The sequence below is a fragment of the Arvicanthis niloticus genome, chromosome 9, assembly GCF_011762505.2.
Source record: "Arvicanthis niloticus isolate mArvNil1 chromosome 9, mArvNil1.pat.X, whole genome shotgun sequence".
Classification (NCBI taxonomy): Eukaryota; Metazoa; Chordata; class Mammalia; order Rodentia; family Muridae; genus Arvicanthis; species Arvicanthis niloticus.
Window position 1 is genome coordinate 74,139,198 of NC_047666.1, and position 21,924 is coordinate 74,161,121.

Here is a 21,924-nt window from a genome sequence, read left to right on the forward strand (position 1 = left end):
CACAAACGCGATGCTCAAAAATATACACAGGGAAAATTCATATATGCATAAAATAAATTTAAAGTGGATTTAGAAAAAAATGAAAAAAAAAAAAAAAAAAAAGAATGTGATGGTTATGTTTAAAGACTAAAGAAACACCCAGCGTTTGTAGCAAGTGATTAGATTCCGGGATGGGAATTAAGCAGGTAAGAGTCATTTTGTGGCTAGTTGGGACAGTTTGAGCGGCAGCTGTTCGATAAGACTGTGGAGTCCCTTTTCTGTCTTTGGTGCCACAATGATATTGAGGCTGGTGAAATATTTAGGAGTCAAGAGTGTCATTGATAGACACCACTCAGCTCCCGTGCTTCAGAAAAACTACACCAAGAGAACAGAACCATGATGTAAGTGCACACATATATGCACTAGACTATGGGTAGAGCAAATTATACAAGCAATTGGTGAAGTAATTGAAGGCGCACAGTCGATCATTTTCTCCTTAAACGATGGATGCCCGATACAGAATACACACAAGAATTATACAAAGAACCTGTGCCTGTAGACTAAATGCTATTATCCACAATGGTTTGCTAAAGTTGTTTTAGAACCACCCCCCCCCCCCCACCTCTCAATCTGTTATCTTTTGGTGCAGCTCAAAATTATAGACATGAGGACAGCTCATCTCTAAACACAGCTGCGTTCTGCACTTCCGACAGTAGAGCAGCGATCATTGGTTGTATTATCTTTACATCTACTATCGCTTAAGAATGCCTTCAAAGCCTGAGAGGCTTCACATAACGATGCTCTGAAATGCACTGCTCTACATTGGATGTGTTTGTCCATGACTCTTATTGTCATAATGGTGTGTGTGTGTGTGTGTGTGTGTGTGTGTGTGTGTGTTTGAGAGCTATGTGAGAGAAATAACGTATATGTGTGAGAAACAGGCAGTGTGTGTGTGTGTGTGTGTGCATGTGTCTGTGTGTCTTTGTGTGTCTGTGTGTGTGTGTGTGTGTCTGTGTTGGGACACTCTCACTAAGCACCCCAGGCTGGCTTCAAACCCTTGGCAACCATACCGCCTTAGTACCTAGAATACTAGGATGACATAGACAAGCACTCTATCTACTGTCCCTTAGCCACACCCCCAGCTCCTGACGCTGATCCTTACTTTCACCACTATATTTCCACTGGACTCTGGGCTGTTGGCAGGGGCATTGGATTTGGCTTCAGGGCATGGAGTTGAGGGATACCAGCTGCAGGCATAGGCTTGGCAAGTCAGTGTAGGGCAAGACCATGTAGAGAAGCAAGCAAGCAAGCAATCATGTAGAGAGAGTGAGCCTAAAATAGAAATCACGTGTGTCTCAAAATGTCAGGAGAGCAGGTGGTTCCCACAGGTGTGGTTGGAGCCCTAAGGGCTGCCATTGTTGCCACGTGTGGACATAGCACTGGCCTTGGGTGGGGAGTCACCTCCTGCAGAGGGGACTCAAAGCAAGTTTAAAGGTTTATCTTCACAGATGTTCTCTTCTGTCTTCACTGGCTCTCTCCCCCATCTGGAATTCAGAGACAAACATTTAATTGTGTAATCCCTACAACTTGCTAAGACTCCTTCCTTCTTCCCAGCCTCCTTATGAAAACACGGATTCACCCCAGCTTTCTGAAGTGTTTTGCTTGTATCACTTCTGTTTTAAAAACTTTCTGTCAGTTTCACTCCCTCTGCCTGGCACCTGGTAAACTCCAGAGTAAAACTACTCTCTGCAACTTTCAAGGCAAGTCCATGGAGGATCCGGGGTGTGGGGGCCGGAAGGGGGGTTAGCAGGGTTGGAGGATGGGGGGATGGGGGTTTCTCTTCTGCCAGCAGGATAGAGGTTCTTTCAGCTTTGGTTTTTTTATGACTCTAGGGCTGTGCACGGAGGTTTGACAAGACCTAGCGATGCACAACACTTCTGGCCCATTCCACTGGCTGACTTATTCCAACGTTTACCTGCACAAAAAACTTTTGAAACCATACTAAATTGCATGCTCATGGAAGAAGACACAGTTATGGGTAGTTACTGAACAAAGAGTTGGTGAAGGGTTCTGTGTTGCCCAGAATGTCCTGCAATTCCTGGTCCTCCTGATTCTATGTGGAATCCCTGGGACAATGGCATGGCAGGCCTGCACCACACTGGTGGCAGCAAAGGGCTTTTTGCACCTCAGTCCTAATAACCTTGACTGTACTCCTTTATTTGAGAAGGAATCCTGGATTTCTGGCTCTCGGATCTGTCAGTTACCTCTGCCTCCCCTTAATGCTGTTTGTATCTGTCTCCATCTTTGCACCTAAGTTGTGACATCTTTCCTGCTAGACTGTCAGCTCCCAGAAATCAACAACTGTATCTTCATCTTCCTATTATGCTTGTGATGGCAGGAGTTGAAAAATATATGCTTTCTAAGCGGCTTAGTGATTAATTGATCTGTAATACAAAAAGGAAGAGAAAGAATTCATTCTATAAGCTGGATTCTGAGGTTGCATCTAAATAGATTCTGAGGGAACCAGACACGTAATCAACAAATTGAATTTGATCTAGAATTCTGATTGTTAATTATTTATAAATGATGTTTAAAATGCTGATACATAGATAAGCCCTAAGTCTTTTGAAATTAGTTCATCCAGGTATAAACTGACATGCAAATAGGTTTTGAAGGGGGGTTGTGAATCTAAGTGTTTGCCATGTAACCATGAGGGCCTTAGAACTCCTAGCACCTATGTAAAAAGGGAGAAGAAGAGGGAGGATGGGGAAGAGAAGAAGGAGGGGAAGGAGGAGGAGGGAGGAGGAGAAAGAGAAGAAGAAAGAGGGAGAAAAGTTTGGTGGAGCACATATGCTTTAGAGGCAGAGACAAGGAGATCTTTGGAACTTTCTGATTATTCAACGTGGCCTAACTGGCAAGCCCCAGGTTCAGTGAAAGATTCTGTATAAAAAAATGAGATGGAAGCTTTTGAGGGACAATAACTCAGGTTGACCTCTGGTCCCCACATGTACCTGTACCAGCATCTAGGAAAACACACACACACACACACACACACACACACACACACACACACACACGGGGCGGGGGACAGACAAAGACACACAGAGAGAAACAAAATGCATTTTAAATATATTCTATGCACAACTTAATGAGTTTGAAAATAAGCTGAGATCCATCTGCATCAGTGATTCTCCACCTTCCTGGTGCTGAGAACTTTTCAGACGATTCCTCAGGTTGTGGTGAACCTCAACCATATCTCAACCACAAAATTATTTTCATTGCTACTTCTTAACTATAATTTGGCTACTGTTATGAATTGTAATATAAATATCTGATATACCAAATATCTGATGTGAAATCCCTGTCAAAGAGTCATTTGAACCCCAAAGGGGTCACGACCCTCAGGTTGAGAACCACTATTTAAATGACTCTTGGTTAACGCAACCACATCAAAATCCATATAGCTAAAGTTTGTTGAGCTTTGGTAAGTGCCAAGATATGGCAGGCAGCAAAATAAAAATTTAGGACATCTCCTCTGTCCAAGAATTTCTGTGGTTCCTTTCTGGCTGACTTCATCCACGACTTCCAAGCCTTGGAAAACACTGACCCACTTTTTGATGTGTGGATTTGTAGTTTCCAAAAACTCACATAAATAGAACAATACAGCTTGTGGCTTTTCCTGTCTAATTTCTCTTCAGTTAGCACAATGTCTTTCTCAAATGGTTTTCTTCTCCATCTTTCTTCAGTCCATTAGTAGTATGGCCCACCCCACCCCTAGTCAACTTCTCATCTTCTCTCACAATTAGATTTGGAATATTATCAGCTTTATCATTTTAGCATGAAAAATAGGTTTACTGTGATTGACCTCCAGTATAGATGTCAATGAAATGTGATTATGCTCTTGGTAGAATCCTCATCCATTCAGACAATGCATTCTCCAAACCTATGATTAATGGTTTCATGATCTGTATACAGCTTCTGGAATCGTCATCACCAGATTCTCTGTAATTGCCCATTCATAGCCATTTGTAAGGTGACATGCATTTGGATGGTCTTATATGTTAGAAACGCAGAAGACAGGAGGTGTTAAGTTGTGTGCTTTTAATTTGAAGGGTAATAAAGAAGGGAGGGAGGGAGGGAGGGAGGGAGGGAGGGAGGGAGGAGGAGATGCCGTTTCTACTTACCCCATGCTATGTCTTTCTTCAGCTACAAATCATAGTCAGGTTCTAACCTTTCTTCCTGACAAGCTAATGTCAACCCTCCTACACAGGCTGTTAGAACTTTAGAGTAGAATTAGCCACAAAATCTGGACATGAGGAGGAGCTGAGTAGTTGACAGCAATGTCTAGAATGACCAGAAAAATATTTTAGAAATGTATTGTTAACATTACTTTTTGTTTTGTTTTTTGTTTTTTCTATCTTTATTTCATTATCAAATCATAATTTTTACTTTTTAACAGGGGTTATAAACACAAAAATGCAGGATGTGGGGAAGGGGATGATGCAGGAGCGTAAGTGTTCAGGGGGAGTACAGATATCTTTCAGAACAGGGCATCAGCTGGATGAAGGTTCAGGGGTCAGGTCACTATGACTCCACCTATGATTCACTTGTTCTTATCTAAGTTGGTACTATCCACCAAGGCTGCCTATTTAAAAAGTCTATGACTACTCGGGCTGATAGATTTCCACAAAAGCTGCCTTTAACATTACTTTTTAGAAAAAAAATCATCTGCAAAAATATAAGATAAATCACTTAACCCTGTTTGAGGGTAATCTAAATGTTAGAAATAACCAGGAATCCTAGCATGAACCCAAAACAAGGAACATCATTTAAACAATAGCGATCTGCCTTCCTAATGTAAGACAGTTGATATTTGTGTCCAGTGATAAATATCTACTTAGATTTTCTACAACATATGTTTTCTTGTTTTTAAAGTAGATATTTATGAGTTTTAAAGACATCTTATAATGTATTATTTCCTTTTGGCTCTTTCTTTTTTTTTTTTTTAACTATGTAAGGTGTAAAGTAAAAAAGAAGACGTCTTAGAAATTATTGACGGGGAAAAAAAGAGCTAACAAGTGATGCATCTCCATGTGAAGGGGAAACAAGCCTTGGTAGTGTGTCCCTCTGCTTTCCCAGTGGGGCAAGTCTTGGTAGTTCTGTCCTGTTGTTCACCCGAGAGCTTTCAATCATGTGCACTTTGAAAGACACGGAGCTTATGAGTTGTCAACACAGTTCTTAGGTGAGAAGTCAGGCCTCATGAAGGTGGGGAGAGGAAGAACCAAACAAATATCCAAAGATGGAAAACCGAAGGGTTACGGCTGTCCTTATCTTGAGAACTCACTCTGTGTAATCTTCAGTTCACATGTGGTAAACATTGTAATCCGAAGAACATGGTTGGCAGTCTTAATGCCTATAGTGAGTGTTTCAAGTGGGGGGATGTTTGATGATTCCTGACTTAAGCTTTCCTTCTCCCTGTAATTTACAAAAAGCAAATTATTTGTCAGTGAGAAGCCCCCATATGAACAACTGTCTAATACTGAAACTGCAGACAGCCGTGCAAGCTATTTCAGTCCTAGAAGCTGGGACTCCACACGTGGACCTGCATTATAGCCGTCTCTGGGGGACACAGTTGAGCTTCATTGCCCAGGGCAGTGCAGGAGTCCCACGTGACTGGTCATTAGGGTTCTCGGAGCGATTCTAGCTGTGTTCCCAGGCTGCTATTACCCCTGTTTGTATGTGAAAGATAGATGTGACCCACAAAGGCAAGGACAGAGCTTTACATATTTAGAAAAAGACTGTTTCTTCCGATCAAATAAATAAATAGATAAGTCTGCATCTTTCAGACTTAACAAATCACTAGCTACTAATTATTATCATTTTCCAAGTAAACAGCTTTGTTTCATTCTTGGAGCCATTTCATCTTAAATTCAACCGTTTTGTTCATGTTTATCTTTCTTCAGACAGAGTGACATCTAGAGAATACAATGATCTGATCCCTCTTTAGGAAGCAGCATTGTTGAGATGCAAAAACCTAATGGATACTTTCAGGCAACTGGTGACCAAAATGACTGGACATACTAATGCTACCTGTGGCCATTCTTGTTGGGACTCTTGAAACGAATGTAGTAAGATTTAACATATTTAGAAACACTGCAATGGAAAACCAGCTATTGGTCTGAAGAAGCATACCCCAGACAATGCCACATACACATTCTTAGTGGGAGTCTCCGGTAAGAATCTTCAATCCTGTTGTTGGTTTAGATATAATATCAAACGAGACTATTTTTTCTCCTGTGATCACTGTGTAAAATGTTTATCTCTTCTATGATTACCAAATAAACTTCCAGTCTTCAGGTCGTGGAGTCACATGCCACTAATGGAATATTAATCATGCTAATTACTAATGCTTTCCTGGGTGGTGATGCACTAACCACTTGATATTGCTGCTTCCCTAAAGTGGTCTAGGCACACATCTGTGCGAGAGCCAAAGGGCTCAGCAATTTGCGATTGAACTGAGCAGAGAGAAAGTAAAAACACACAACCAGGTAGGAGGATTTAAAATAACACATTTTGAAAGTGCCTTTTGCATTTATAAGATTAATATTTGAGAAAATTGCTTCCTAATGCCTAAAATAGATCACACACACACACACACACACACACACACACACGTATATGGACAACCTTACACATGTGTTTAATTCACATATTGATACTAAAATAAAACTCTATTTAAAAGAACAATTGCTGGCATCTTGTGAGCACCACTTAGGCCCCAACCTAAGCATCTCTGTCTGGAAATTAGATCACCGTGGAGCCTCTTTGATGAAGCTCGAAAAGGAAAGCCAATTTCAAAAGCTTCAAAACAAAAGAAAAAAAAAACACGTCAAACCAAAGGCTCTGGAAGTGCAGCTCTCAGGAACTGTTTCTTAGAAAGCCCTCGAGTCTGGGCCAGAAGTATGAAGCTGCAAAAACCGAGAGAGAGAGAGAGAGAGAGAGAGAGAGAGAGAGAGAGAGAGAGAGAGAGAGAGAGAGAGAGAGAGAGAGAGAGCATGAGAGTCAGAGTGCAAGCATGAGAGTCAGGGCAACAAAGGGCAGGGCGGTGAACAGAAGCACATCAGGGTGTGTGGGCTGTGGACCCTGTTCTTGGTCAGCCAGGGAAACGTTCGCACACAAGCCCAGACCACTCTTCTGGTTTTTTTTTTTTTTTTTTTTTTTTTTTAGTTTCCAATCCTCCTGTAAAAAAAAGATGAGGACTCGGGTCCCCTGGCAGGCCACCGTTCCTCAGCTGTGCCCCAGAGAACTGGTGCTGTGCTAAGTGCACCACCAAAGTGCCCTTTGCTGTCACCTGGTGCCACATTTTGAAGGATAAAAACTAAGTTCCATTACCTCAGGACACACCCAGGACATTTACATGATAAAAAGAAAAGACTTAACACAGCATCCTTCTTTTTTTTTTTAAATAGAGTTTTCTTTCAAAAACTACATAAAACCTCTAGAGATAGTTTAATAGACATGAGACACACTGCACGAAAGTCTTCTTTGCTTGTGATTCTAAAGTCTTAGATTAGTTATTCATGGATAATTCAGAGTACTTAGAGTATTCACACACATTGAGAATATATTACACACATATTCTAAATATGTGTAAAATACTGTGAGCTAGGTGTGGGTAACAGGACAGGTGGGGAAACTCACAGACTTGCTCAGTTTCCCTGGGTGATTAATGCGATGCTATGGGGGAATTGAACTGAAATCGTGGGTATATGAGTTTAGATTCACCCCTCTTTTCGAAAACATTTAAGTGTCACTTGTCACTAGTGACCATAAGTACAAGGGCAAAGGAACAGAGGTTGAGAAGAACCTGGGGTAAGAGGCATCAGAGAGGAAAACCTGCAAACAACTCCTCCTAGGAGACTCTGGAAAGGCTGAGGCGGAGCCTGGTCTGGGGGCTGCCTAGCAATGGGAAGCGGGCAGGCCCTGGTGGGAGGACCCGAGATCTGCACTTGAGGAGTTCCTTGCTCTGAGAGAGAACACCCCTGTTGCTAGGGGGCCGCTGAGGGCTGCCTGCCTGCGGAGCCCCGGCAGCTCCCTCCGCACGCCCGACCCCTGCCTCCCGTGGCAACCGCTATAGCTGTGGCGCAGAGCCTCGCCCACTGCCATCCCCACCCTCTCCATCCTTAGCCATTAAGCAACGCTGGCTCCTGGCACGTTCTAACAGGACTCGGGCACAGAAGAGGAGAGCGATCCATCCGGAGGCGCGGGAGGACCTGCCAGGCGACATGCGGCCGCCTGGAGCCGCCCGGGCGCCCGAGGTCTAAGGCTGCCAGCCGGGACTGGTCATTGTAAGCGCCACAGGGACCCGCTGGCGCTGCCGTCCCTCCCGGGTTCCTGGTCGCGCCACGATGGGGCACCTGCCTAGGGGAACGCGCGGGGGCCACCGCCTGCTACCTCTGCTCGGGCTCTTTGTGCTGCTCAAGGTAGGGACCCCCAGTCCTCGGAGATGGGGGATCCATCCCGCCGTGGGAAGCTATTCGCTCAGGGTGCGGTGACCAGGCGGGGAGCGCCAGCAGCGCACGCTTTGTCCTCAGCGCTGTGCCGGGTGGGCTGTGTAGCTGCGGGTGGAAAGATCTGGAAGTTTGAGCCTTCCAGTTGTCGCCCTTTGTACTCTGCTACCTCAGCGAAAGGCTTGCGGGATAGGGCTTTCACAGGCAAAATGAAGGCACTTTTTTCTTAGTGGTCCCCACTGCACCCCAGTGCCACTTCACCTTCGCGCCCTCCCCCAGTGGAGCCTCGGTACGGCTGCTTTGTCTCAGTCAATTCGCCTTCTGCAGGAATTACACGCAGGGCGCTGAGCTCTGGATCAGACGCACCGGCCAGGCGGGGCGAGGGAGAGGGTTCCATTGAATAAGGAATCAGCTCAACTCCAGGGGAGGTCTCTCCCTGTCTTAGCCTCCATCCGCCTGGGGATGCCTGGTAAACACTCTCCATAGTTCCATCCTCTCGTTAACAGGATGCTGCCACTGATTTTAATGGTGGAATATATAATTTATAAAATTCATCTTTTCCTATCCTCTTTGGAACGTGTGGCTCAAAATTGTACTTTGAGAAAAAAAAAGTGAAAAGGGAGATACTGTTTAAAAAACAAAATCTCGACACTTAAAGCATGTAGTTTTTTTTTAAAGCTCTTTCTTGGCATGTTAAGGGAAGTTAGAAATTGGTACTCCCTTATCCCTGGTTCCCAGGGTCTGCTTTCCTTCCGTTCCGTTCCTAGTCCTTTCTCCCTTCTTGCCTCAGCAACTCTAGAATGGCCACAGGTGATCCGGAGCTATCCTTTCAGCACCACGAGGATACCTAGTGAGGGAAGGTCAGCAGTTAATGACTGCAAATGTTTCCGCATTAAGGAGTCACTTCTTGCTTATATGCCCATTAATTATGAATGCCCCCCAAGGTTATAGTGAGCAGGACTCACGAATCCCCGGTAGCATGAGTGCAAAACTACTCTATATTTCCTTCTTGTCTTCCTGGATCACAGGGAAAGGTAGTCTCTGGGTAAACAGCAAACGAGTACACGAGTGAAGTTGTGAGCTGTATTCGATATGTGCCCAATTCTTAAGTTGTTAGTCATTATTTTATTTTAAAATCTCGTAAATACTAAATTCAGTTGCATGTTTCATCTGCTTCTCTGTAGTACATACCAAAATATAATATGCATACTGAGTTTTTTATAATTAATTTTTCTAACCCTTTGTCAGACTTTGCAACAACTGAGCTGTTTAGGTAACACTCTTTGTGAACTTAAGATGAAAAATAGAGGTACATGTTTTCCTGATAATAGCAAAGAAGTGTGTGAGTGTATGTGTGTGTGTGTGTGTGAGAGAGAGAGAGAGACAGAGAGAGAGGAGAGAGAGAGACAGAGAGAGACAGAGAACAGAGAGAGGGAGAGAGAAGAGAGAGGAGAGAGAGAGAGAGAGAGAGAGAGAGAGAGAGAGAGAGAGAGAGAGAGATCTGATATATATGTGGCCTTCAGAATAACTTCAGGTTTTTGTTTAGTAGAAATGAGACTATTTAGCTTGAAAGAAAAAAGAATGTTAAAGTTAAAATGCAAAGAAAAAGGTGTCAGAAGTTTGAACTCAAAACATGATAATAGACTAAGAAAATTCATTAGGGATAGCATATCAGGAATAGCATGGTGGTATCTTAGTGACTGTAACAGACTTTCACTCTCTTTTACATAATATGTGTATTTCTCAACATTTGCTAGTAAATCTCTATTATGATAAGCTGCACACCATAGCCCATACATTGATAAATCTTATTTAAAGAAGTATTACACTAATGAGAAAAATAATGTTTCTAGGGAAGTTTTAATATTTATTTTTGGAAGTATAACATTGTTTCACTTTAGTATAAAGTATACCAAAAAAAGGAATATCTACAAATTGAAAAGCCACTAAGTCTCAAAGCATTTTCACACATGCTCTTTGATTGAATCACACTTCCTTACAGTTAAGAAGAGATGTTCAAAGTGCTAAATTAGGCATACAGTAAAATATCATACATTTTGTGGTTAGTGTATTATATGGCACTTTAGGCATACAGGATAATTTCTTTATAATTTTGAGGTTTTTAATTCAAACTACTAAACAAGGAATCAACAAAAATAGATATAACCATGCATATGGTGGCATAAACCTGAAAACTATCCTTTATTAATTGTCAAATAGTCTATCAGATCTCAATGGTACAACCTAAAATGGTCCATGGGCATGAGACTAACCATTCTCCCATCTCCTATAAAATATCCATATCCTTAATTGTGACAAGCATTTATTAATGTTTGTATTTATATCCTCCATATGAGCAAGAATTTCTAAAGAACATAAGTCAAATATTTCAACTGTGAAGCTTGATTTACAATTTCATAATTGAAAATTATGAATTATTTTATAATTTTCTATAATTTAGGTGGATATATGCTGTGGGGAGATGGGGATGTGTATGCTATTCAGGTTATAATCAGTTTCTCTGAGGGAACCTGGAAGGGGCAGAGTGTTCAATGCTTTGTATATCATGGCTTGTGCATGCTTCAGTTATGGATCCGTTTAACAAGGTAGGTCAGGTTGTCTGAGTCCGCCACTGCACTTCATGAGGTGATATCTGCATGAGGTGATGTGACCTACACCCAATACTAGTCAGGGAACACTTAGAATTGTATACTGATGTTTATGGTAAGCAAGTATGTGCAACTAGATACAAAAGCAATCAAAGCTCTGTTATCAATCAAAAGCCTTCTGGTCTCAAGTCTTCCGTCTATGAATCAAATGGAAGGCATATCTAGTATCTCCCTCTTGTAAGTCTTCCCATAATTCCTGCTGCAAATAACACAACATCACATTTTTACTGCCTTTCCTGAAAATGGCTTCCTATATCATCCACCCAGTCAATACCAGTGCTCTGTCAACTAAGATGCAAGCTGCAGACTATGACCTCATCGGAATTTGAAGTCTGTCTTCCCTGAAGTGTTGCTTATTAATGGTCAACTGGAAGCTCCCCATTTCACCAGTAGACTTGGCATGAGTCTTTTATTCATTTGTTATTCTGCCTATTTTTCTATATATCTGTTCTTACATTAGATGTCATCAAAGATCATTAACTTTGAAAGGGGCTTTAATACTTTATTTTTTAAACTTCTGTGTTTAATATTTTGAATGTTATGATATTGGCCATTTAACTCTTAGGTAAATACCTGTGGTTCATGGTCTTTCTGACTTTCTCTGATCTCTCTCTCTCTCTCTCTCTCTGTCTCTCTCATGCACAGTCTGCAGGTCTCATTTTCCAATGGAAATTTTATCTTGAGTGTTCTGTGGATGGACATTGCCTCTGTGTTTGCAAGTGATGGGGGTTGAGCCACTGTGAGCACATTTCTGCTTTAGATCTTTGTGACATAAAGGACTGCTGTTGTATGGCAGAGAGAATGCAGTATTCCTCTGCCTAAACTGTAGACTAGCTGCCGAGTTGCTGTGTGTTATGTATGTTTCTGTGTAGTATGAGCATATATGACAGATGCAGGGACAAGAGGTTGATATCAGGTGCCTTCTGCTGTCACCCTCTATTCATCTTCTTCATGTTTTTAAAACAGGATCTCTCACAGAAACTTGAGCTCAGCTCACTGCTCAAGATAGACCACTGGCCAGAGAGCTTTGGGGACCACTTGTGGGGTTATAGACATATTTCCTCTGCTGGCTTTTTACACAGGTAGTGGGGATCTAAACTCAGGTCTTCATGTTTGCATAGTAAGCATTTTTTTCCAGCGTGCCACCTGCCCTGCCCTTAGCCAACTTGAGTCTTGAGCAAATGTTTGGAAAGGATATTTGTGTTGGTCAGTGGCAATGGGACAAAATAGGGAGCTTAAGAGCAATGGCCACAGAAATCTATTCTCCTCTGCTCTAGTTTAATGAGTCCAGATGCATGGATCCACCGATGCTCCATTCTCATATGCGCAACCCAGTGCAAAGATGAGCTCTACCACACAGTGTTTAATGGTCCTCATCTAATGAATCCAAGTAGAGTATAAATACTTTGGAAATAAAGTTTTGTCTCATAACTGTTGTCTTTCCCTGTGTGCTAGCATCTGGCATTAGAAGTGTGACAACAACTTAATAATCTGGATAACAGTTTTCTTCACTATATAAATAGCTTTTAAGTATTCTGAAATATTCTAATAAATGACTTGTGAACATGTCTATATAAGGAAAAACTGAAGAACTATCATTATAACAGTTAAATATCATAATTATAATGATTTTAATAATATATTAGTATGCGATTGATAAAGGTTTACTATTAATAGTATGGCACTAGTATATTATTAAAATCACAAATCGAAAAATGAGTACGTTTTTTTTTTTAAAATAGATATCCCCAATAATACATGTATTTATTCATCAATGTTTCTTAAGTGGTTACTTGCTTTTTATTGGTTAAAAAGCAGTAATTGGAGTCTGGAGAAGTGATTGGGTGGATAACAGTGCTTATTACTCTTGCAAACGACCCAGATTCAGTTCTCAACACCCACATGCTAGTTCTGTAACTCCAGTTTCAGAGGATCTCACACCCTCTTCTGGTCATACAGGTACTGCACAATTATGGTAGACACAGACACACACACACACACACACACACACACACACACACACACACACACAAAGGAAAAACACTTGTTTATCTAAAATAAAAATAAATAAATCTTTTAAAAAATATTTAAAAAACTGAAAAGAGCAGTGACAAGCAGGCAAGCTCATACTCCCATCATTTGGAAGGTACAATCAGGAGTTTACAGTTGGTTGTAGAGCAGTATAGCCAGGGTTAAAAAAAAAAAAAAAAGACAAAACAAAAGAAAACAAAACAACCCTGTAGCCTTTGAAACTGGAAATGGTTGCTGCATGTCTGCCAACCTAGTATTCAGAAGGCTTGAAGCAGGAAGATTTTAAGCTCATGGCTACCTATGATCACAGTAAGATGGAATCCTTTCTCAAAAAGGCAAGCCACAATTGACATGCTTAAGGTCAAATGGTTCCTAAAAACGCTAGTGTGTGTGTGTGTGTGTGTGTGTGTGTGTGTGTGTGTGTGTGTGTGTGTTACAGCCAATATAGGGTATACCAAAAATATTTTTGGCTTCCATTTCGTATCACCACTCCACATGAACTCTACCATCCCTACTGGGTCAATATTTCTATATTCTTAGCCTTAGGACACCCTCTAAGGTTTGTTGAGAACAGTGCCTCTAACGGGTCCTTTTCAACCTACTCTTGGTAGCTCCCACGGAGGGGTTTAATCCTGAGTCATTGCCCAGCCACTTACACAACTCTTCTCTGGTGCCCACTGGTCTCAGTTCTGTCTGCTTAAATGAGCGAATGAGAGCTTCATAGCACACTAACGTCAATAAATTCGAGAAGCCAAAGCCAGGAGAATCAGGTGCCCTGTGATTTAAATGTAGAATATGCCTCATTGGATTAGGTTTTTGAACACTTGGCTTCCAGCTGTTAGCACTGTTCTGAAAGGCCAAGGAACCTTAGGAGGTGGAGTCTCACCCGAGGAAGTGGGTTCCTGGAATTTTATAGGCTGGTCCCACTTCCGGCTGCTTCTCAGCTGCTTCCTGGATGTAGTGTGAATGGCTGCCTTGTGAGTCCCGCTGTCTCTGCCATGATGGGACTGAAGCTCTTCTTAAACTGTCACCCAAAGTACACACTTCCTCGCTTAAGGTGCTTCTTGACGGCACCCTGGTATAAGTAGAGGAAATAAGAATGTGAACAGGTTCAGAGACATAGCTACCATAACAAAGACTCTCCTCTGTTCTCTGGTGCTATTGATTCCAGAAGGTTCCATATGGTTTCTATGAGCCATTGAGGAAAGTAAGTGAAAACACAAACTCTAATTACAGCAACAACAAAAAACAACTTTATAAAAACCTCTCGTGCAGTCTACAGCAAGACAACTTGCTGGCGAAAGTTTGTTCCTTCACTATGTGGGTCCCAGGAATGGAATTCAGACAGTCAGGCTTGGTGGCAAGTACCTTTGTTCACTGAGCGGCTTCACAGACCACGTGCTACTCTTAGAATGCTTTTTCCAAAGAAGAACGAAGCACCATTCACTTTCTGAGAAAACTGTTCCTATCTTAAAGTAAATAATACATCAAAGAAATCTATTTTGCACTAGTAATTCGTGAGCCTTTATTAATAAATCTAAAAAGAAAGAAAACTCATATATGTATCAATATATGATTCAATCACAAATACCAATGTATTGATTCAAATGATAAATATTTCCTTTTGTGTGTGTGTGTGTGCTATTTCATTCAGCTCTCTTAAGACAACTAAGACATTCATTTTGTTCTATTTTTTTCCCCGAAATACAGATCAGTTGGCTTGTTTATGGATGAGAATATGGTAAACCCACATGCTCCGGTTTCTGAACTTTCACTATCAATCCCCCTGTGAACTTAGTTCATTTTCCTTACCTTCTAGTTTTCCTGACAGAGCAGCCTATGCATTTTGTTGTTGTTGGGTCTTTTCCCAAAACCAAATGGGAGCACTGGGAAGTTACATTCCTTCTTCAGTATGAAGTCTGTCATTTGGAGTACAGGATGGTGATTTATTATTGTCCAGTTACATTCAGTCAATCACTTACTGATCATCTATTAGGGGCCAAGAATTGACAAACGCTGCAGGGAATGAGTGGCTAACAGTCACTTGTGTCTTTGCAATGGCATAATGAGGACACAGACATAGAAGCAGAAAAACGTCACACAATGCAGTTAGATGTGTGTTCCCAGAGAGGACATGTAAGATAGTAAGACACGTAAGTGGTTGAAGGTTAAACATGAGCCACATGCTGAATCGTAGGCATTTTTGTGAATGTAAACAGCAGGCACAAGACGCCAATTGAATTAATGTTGTGATCATTAAAATGTTAGCATACAGCTTAACAAACAGATGATTAAAATCTCAAGCAGCTGAAATACAAAAACAAATTTAAAGAATATACTCACTTGTGTATGCTCACTTTAAAAAATCCTGTAGCAGATTGGTTTATATGAATGGTCTATTAATGCATTGCTATTGTGCTAAACTCAGGTTAGCTATAATGGTTTTCTATCACTTTCATTTCCTTTTTGTTTGTTGCCCAAGCATAACCAGAATTAAGGAGAAACTGTAATTAAATTATTTATGCTTTCAGAATCATGGCTGAAAGCAATGCTTCCCGTCACTCCATGAATTTATGGTAAGAAATTCCATCTAAAGGCCTGGCCACGGAACTTAGCAGGTAAAGGCGCTTGCTGCCCACCACAATGGTCCAAGTTTAATCCAAGAACCCACAAGGCAGAAGGAAAGGATTCTGGGAAGTTGCCCTCCAAGAAACATACATGTTTCATGGTATGCATGCACTCTCACATACACACAAAAATAAATGAATGTAAAACAATTTTTAAATTGCATCTACAGAATTAAAAAGTAATACTAGAAATTCTTGTTTTAAATAAGTTTAAAAGTAATTTATATATTAATTCACAACAAATTAATAAAATTTAAATTTTTTTATTAAGTTTAATAATATTTACTCACAACAAAGTCAATATTTCTAGATATTTCTAAGAAGGTATTTCTATAAGCCTTGTAAGTCCCTGAAGCAGCATCACTGGGATAAGGCTCCTTGCCATACGTCATCTTTCTAGCCAGGAGTTTTCAACTTAAGTCAATTGGTTGGTTTGTAAAAAAAAAAAAAAAAAATGATGTTGAAGTATCAACATCATTGTTGCTCAGGGAAATCTACTTAATTAGACAATATTGAAATCGGAAGTGTAGGAATGAAAACATTGAGAATGTGATGGTGAACTGGAGACGAGACACACATCTGCACATTCTATAACCATGTTCCCCAGAGGATAACTGAGGAAGGAGAAGCTGCCCTTAGTGTCCGTAGCGCCATCCCGGGGGCTGAAGTCATAAACAGAATAAAAAGGCATAAAAGAGACAGTGAGCTGGGTACCAGCATCTTTTGTTTCCGACTTTAGACTCAGCGAGACTGACTGCCTCACGTTTTTTGGTGACTTCCCCGCAACTGTGGACTATAACCTTAAACTGAGAACCAAAAGAAACTCTCCCTTCTGGTTGGCTCAGTTGTTAAGAGCACTTGATGTGCTTGCAGAGGACCCAGGTTCGGTTCCCAGCACCCACTTACTACTGTCTGATACTCTGGTTCAGGGGATCCAGTGCCTTTTTCTGTCCTCTAAGGGAAATGCATGCACTTGGTTCAAATACATGCAGGCAAAATATTAATACATGTAAAAAGGATTCCTTAAAAAAAAAAAAGAAAGAAAAGAAAGAAGGAAGAAAAGGAACTCTTCCTTGTGAGTTGCTTTTTTTTTTTTTTTTTTTTCAAGTATCTGTCATAGTGAAAACAATTAGTGTAAGGTGTGTTCTTGCCCCAAACCACCAAGGATAAGCATGGCATTTACAATTGTGACTAGAAAATGCCTATTATTTGACTGTTCTCAAAATTCTGAATATTTATTTAAGACAGAGCCTTTTAGTTAAATATGATCTGTAACTGAGGATGACCTTAAACTCTTGATTCTCCTGCCTTTTCAGGGAAACACACCATCACAAATGGCTTCAAATTCCTAGCTCCTAAGTTTACAATCAAGGAAGAGTAGGTGTGGTGTCATGTCCCTGTGATCCAGCACTGGGCTGAGGTCTGGATGCAAAGCAGAAGGATCACAATTTCCAGAATACATTATGAGGGGCTTTAAAAAGCCAACAACAAAACCACAAATAGAAACAAAAATTAACTGTGTGCTGTCTGTGATGTGTCTTTAAATATTGAGTTATGTGGTTCTCCCCTTAAAGATATATAAAAAATAAAAAACAGGCATTTTGGATTAAAATACACTGATACAAACCATTATTTACACTTAAATGTAGTGGCAAGACGTGACCAAACTTACTGTGCTGTAATATACACACAGTGCTGGGGAATTTCCTTCTGCAGTCTTCCTTAACCGAATTATACTTTTTAATTAGTCTCTCGAAAACAGCTACAGGCTTCTCTTAAAGTGGTTAGACTCCAGGGATTTGCAATATGGAAATGCTGGTATGCAAAAGCTTCTCACTAAAGCAATTGCAAGAGTTTAGAATGAAATGCTTTGGACTTTAAACACTGAGCTTATGCACGTGTGAACGTGTGAAGTCGTTGCTACCCTTGTTGCTTTCAACTATCAAAATCTGCTAAAACTCAGCTACCTTTCGGGTTATCTGGGGCAGAACTCTTGGATTTATATTTTGTGCATTAGAAACTCAAAAAGACTACAGGGTCTTTAAAGCTGTGATCACCTGTGTACTGTTACCTGCATTATTTCCTACCTTGGCCTATAGAACGTCTTTCTTTTGAAGGTTAATGGAGAACGTAGAAAGACTCTGTTGAAATACTTGTTGCTATGCTGAAGCCTCCAATCAGCTTTCTTGATGGCCTTTCACAGATCTGAAGTGGGGAATTCTTCACTTGTAATATTCAATAGTCACAACAATTTTATATTAATATATTAAGAACTCAAAGTAGACACCATAACAAAAACTTAAAAGCAACAGATAGAAAAGGATTCTTCTTTCTAAACAGTAAACTTGAAAATCACGACCCTCTGGAGATATGTACTCCAAACTTGTTGCCTACATCTATGTAATATAATATACATTATATATATATGTCAAAATCATTAAACTGCCCTAACATGCATGTTCTTCTCGCTAAAATGCATTATTTTTTTTTCAAGGCCTTTGTATTTTTCAACCTTCTGAAGTTTGTTACATTAAGCCATAAGCCCAAGGGTCAAGTATATAAGATTCACATATGCATTTACATTAATTAAGGGCATATATTGTCATAGATACTGATCACAAGCATGAAATTTGGATCAGGGATTTGGAGAGAAAGGGGGGTATTGCTTCTGTGGGTGCTATCTGTGAGTGTGAGCCATCACAAACCAAACCACTAGCAGAGCTTTCCAATGTTACAGTGACAGGATTTTATTTCTCATTTTTCTATACCAAATCCCATCAGAAAATACTTAAGGAGCATAGACTGTCTCCTTGGGGGCGGGGGCAAGTAAAGATTTTGACTTGAATTCTGGCTCTGTTCTGTGCTGGCTGTATGTCATTTAGTAATGCACTGCCCTCTTCGTGGAAGAAAAGCTGAGTTGGCTGTGTGTGTTACTGTCCCTTCAATTTCTCCAGTAGCCTAGCCTGTATCCCCTGACTCATAGTTTTCTACGCTCTGGACAGACTAACTGGCCTAGATCTGAACAGCTGGTCCCAGCTAAGCTCACTGCAGGCCTGTAGCTTTTGGGATGGGCCGAAGCTAGAGTACTCAGGACCTAGTCTTATTACAGACTGGAAAGTAGCCAGGGGCATGGCTCTTTGGCATGAGCTCAGTTCCCACCCCCAACCCTAAAGCTGACAGGGAGAATCATTTTATATGAGAGAAGAAGCAGGCAGGGCCAGAAGAGACTTGAGTAAGACTATTCTTCATTGCAAGGAGATGGATCTAATCTCTCAGACTCCACAGGGTCACTCCACAGGTGTAGAGAACAACCTCAAAGCGGCTGAAATCCAGCCCCCTCGTAGCTGGGCAGGCACAGTATTGATGCCCTCAGGGTCATGGAGTAATCGGAACCATGATGATTGTATAATTTGTCATACCAACTGGGGCACTTCTGTGAGCAAAGAGATCATTATGCTGGGACAAACCAACACAAATTGAAGTGTTCCAGGAAAACCAGGGCAGACAGATCCCTCTCTGAGCATACTGACAGACATCATTTTATACATTATGTTGTCACCATCTCCTGACCCTTCTCACCCAATTCCGAAACCTTTATCCTAAACAACAACTAACATATTACAGGCTTCAGAGTTACCCAAATAAACTAAAACCTGCACCTGGAGGGGGGGAGTTGTACTAGCCAGACATGGATGTCAATCACAATGTCCTCCGATATGGGAATGGTTAGAACCTGAGGCACATCCATGCATGGCAATGAGGACATAATGACTTCACCTCAGTAAGAAGATGCTGAGTGAAGAAACCTTAAAATCTGGCATTCTGTATGGTTATACTTATGTAATATTCTTGAAAGAGTGAAGTCACTGAGCTAGGGAATTGATTCTTGTTTACCAAGGGTTGGCGGGGGGGGGGGGGGGGTCAACGGGAAGAGGGTGTTTGTATCTGTAAAGGGGCAGCCCAAGAAAGCCTTGTGATATGGATGCAGTTTTCTTTTTATTGCAGTGGTAGTTTCCTTGAGCCATACGTAGTTGTAAGATCCAGACGTCTCAGCACGCCCACCCTCCAACATGTGCATTTGCACAAGTGCTTCCCTGAGCCCGGACATGTACATTCACACGAGTTCGTGTGTGCAACTGATGAAGTCAGAATGATTGTTACCAGTGACAGTTTCATAGTTTGGGTGTTTTCTTATTTTGATAGGCAACATTGTTACCACTGGAGGAGGTGAAATGAAGGGTGTGGGGCCCTTCTCCGTACATTTATTTGCAACTTGTGTGTGCACAGAGGGGAATATGTGTTTGTGTGTACATGTGAGCGTGCAAGTATTCTCACCTGTGTGAGATACTCTATAACACTCTCCTTTATTTCTCGAGACAGGGTCTCTCACTGAACCTGGAACTTACCATTTAGGCTGGGCTAGCCCACCATATCAGCTCACATCTCTCTACTCCCTGCCCTGCAACACTAGAGTTACAGAGGTAACTTCTACACTGCTCAGTTTTTACTCACTGAGCCATTGTCCCAGCCATTGCTTTCAACTTTGTATACGGCCGTGATTGTTTCTAAGATACACTTTAGTGCGTTCGTTGTTTAGCTTGCTGAGTTCTTATTGTGCCTGTCAGTCTGCTAAATATTATAACTTACTAGCTGACAGATGTAGCCTCTTGTCTATAGCAACTCAGAAATAAAATAATTACATTCACAGGGAAAGTGAGTATATCTGAAGAAATGCATACTATTTTAGGAAAATATATGCAAAATAGGAAAGGACTATAACAAAAAATTCTATTAGCCTGCAGACTCAAATTTATTTTGAAGCAGGTTGCACATTTAACTGAACTTTATAAGACTTGACTCGCAAATCCTTAAAACATCCAAGAGTTAAGACAACCCCATTCATAAGACTCATATCAACACTGAGGACACACCCCAGTGACTTCAGAGGGTCAGATGAAAGTGATGTCATGAAGTCACCCTGGTGGGATAGAACCTGAATAGATAATTGATTGATAAAGAATAGTCTATTCTTCTATCAGATTACTTTGGGGCATATCATGAATTGTGTAAAATAAATTTGAATGAAACAGATTGTGTAAGATGAGTTTCCAAAATCCGAGTAAAACGTGGGGTGGTCGGAAGAGTTTTGAAGAATATATGTTTACGTCAACAGCTCATCCTTCGACGTATTCAGGTTCTCCTGTAAGGATGAGACTGTGCTCATTCTTAAGGTGACGAAACGAAGTTGTGTTGCCAGAAAAGCTGTAGTATAAATGAAAATAACATGGACACAGGGAAGCTTAGGGGACAGTGCATGAGAATACACAGTAGCCAATCAGCCTGCAGATGGAGGAGTCAGGAATACACACTAATAAAGACCAGGGCTTAGGGGTTGAAGGAGTGTTTGTTTTGATAAGGAAATAAAAGCTCAGGTGAGTCCTGTTCAATAGATTTGATAGAGATTAAGCCAGGGAAGATTTTTCAGATCGGAGGAACAGAGGAGAACCAATAAGCAAATCTGTAGGAAAAAAAAAGGTATTAAAGTAAATGTGAAATAATGTAGGAAATTCACAAAACACCAAGGGCCTTAATACGACATTATCCGTGACAAATTTGAGTCTATTATGAGGCCAGTTGCAGACTGAACTGTACTCTCACTAGATTAACCCGGGGTGAGAAGATTGAACTAGGTTTAAGAGGTTTGAACAAGACGTGGATGGATTCAAGCCCTGAACAGGGAGTGAAGAGTCGGTGCCCCACCCCCACCCCCCACCGCGCCATAGCTACACGCGCACACATTAAGATGCACTTTGGCTCCTCAGTGGCAAGCACAGAAAATTATCATACCTCATTTTAGCTTTAATTGCTTTTATAATTCTGAATTTGCTGTTAAATGCAAATGCTTAATTCTAAAGTCGCACTCTCTGTCTTAATTAGATAAAATAATCCTCCGTTGCTCGGGTAGTTCAGTAAATTAGTCCCCAGACTTAAACTCTCCTGGATCCTGTTGTTTATGCGTTCATCTGTAGCCACTTGTACAGACAAATGGGAAATAAATGTATTTTTTTCAGACTTATGTTGTAACTGTTGGCATGCTTTCAAATTTGT

At 41.1% G+C, this 21,924-nt stretch overlaps 1 protein-coding gene across 5 annotated transcripts in view; it reads left to right on the forward strand.

The window, feature by feature from the left end:
* Nucleotides 1–8,109: 8,109 nt before the first annotated feature.
* The window catches only part of Ptpro (protein tyrosine phosphatase receptor type O), a 216,303-nt gene continuing 202,488 nt past the window's right edge, over nucleotides 8,110–21,924 (forward strand). For 4 of the 5 annotated variants that reach the window (XM_034511957.2, XM_076940702.1, XM_076940704.1 and 1 more), the window contains exon 1: nucleotides 8,242–8,462. In XM_034511957.2, coding sequence (XP_034367848.1) covers nucleotides 8,388–8,462 — 75 coding nt within the window. In that variant the 5' untranslated portion in view covers nucleotides 8,242–8,387. Of the gene's footprint in view, nucleotides 8,463–21,924 lie in introns of all 5 variants that reach the window. The other variant, XM_034511956.2, reaches the window with a different exon arrangement.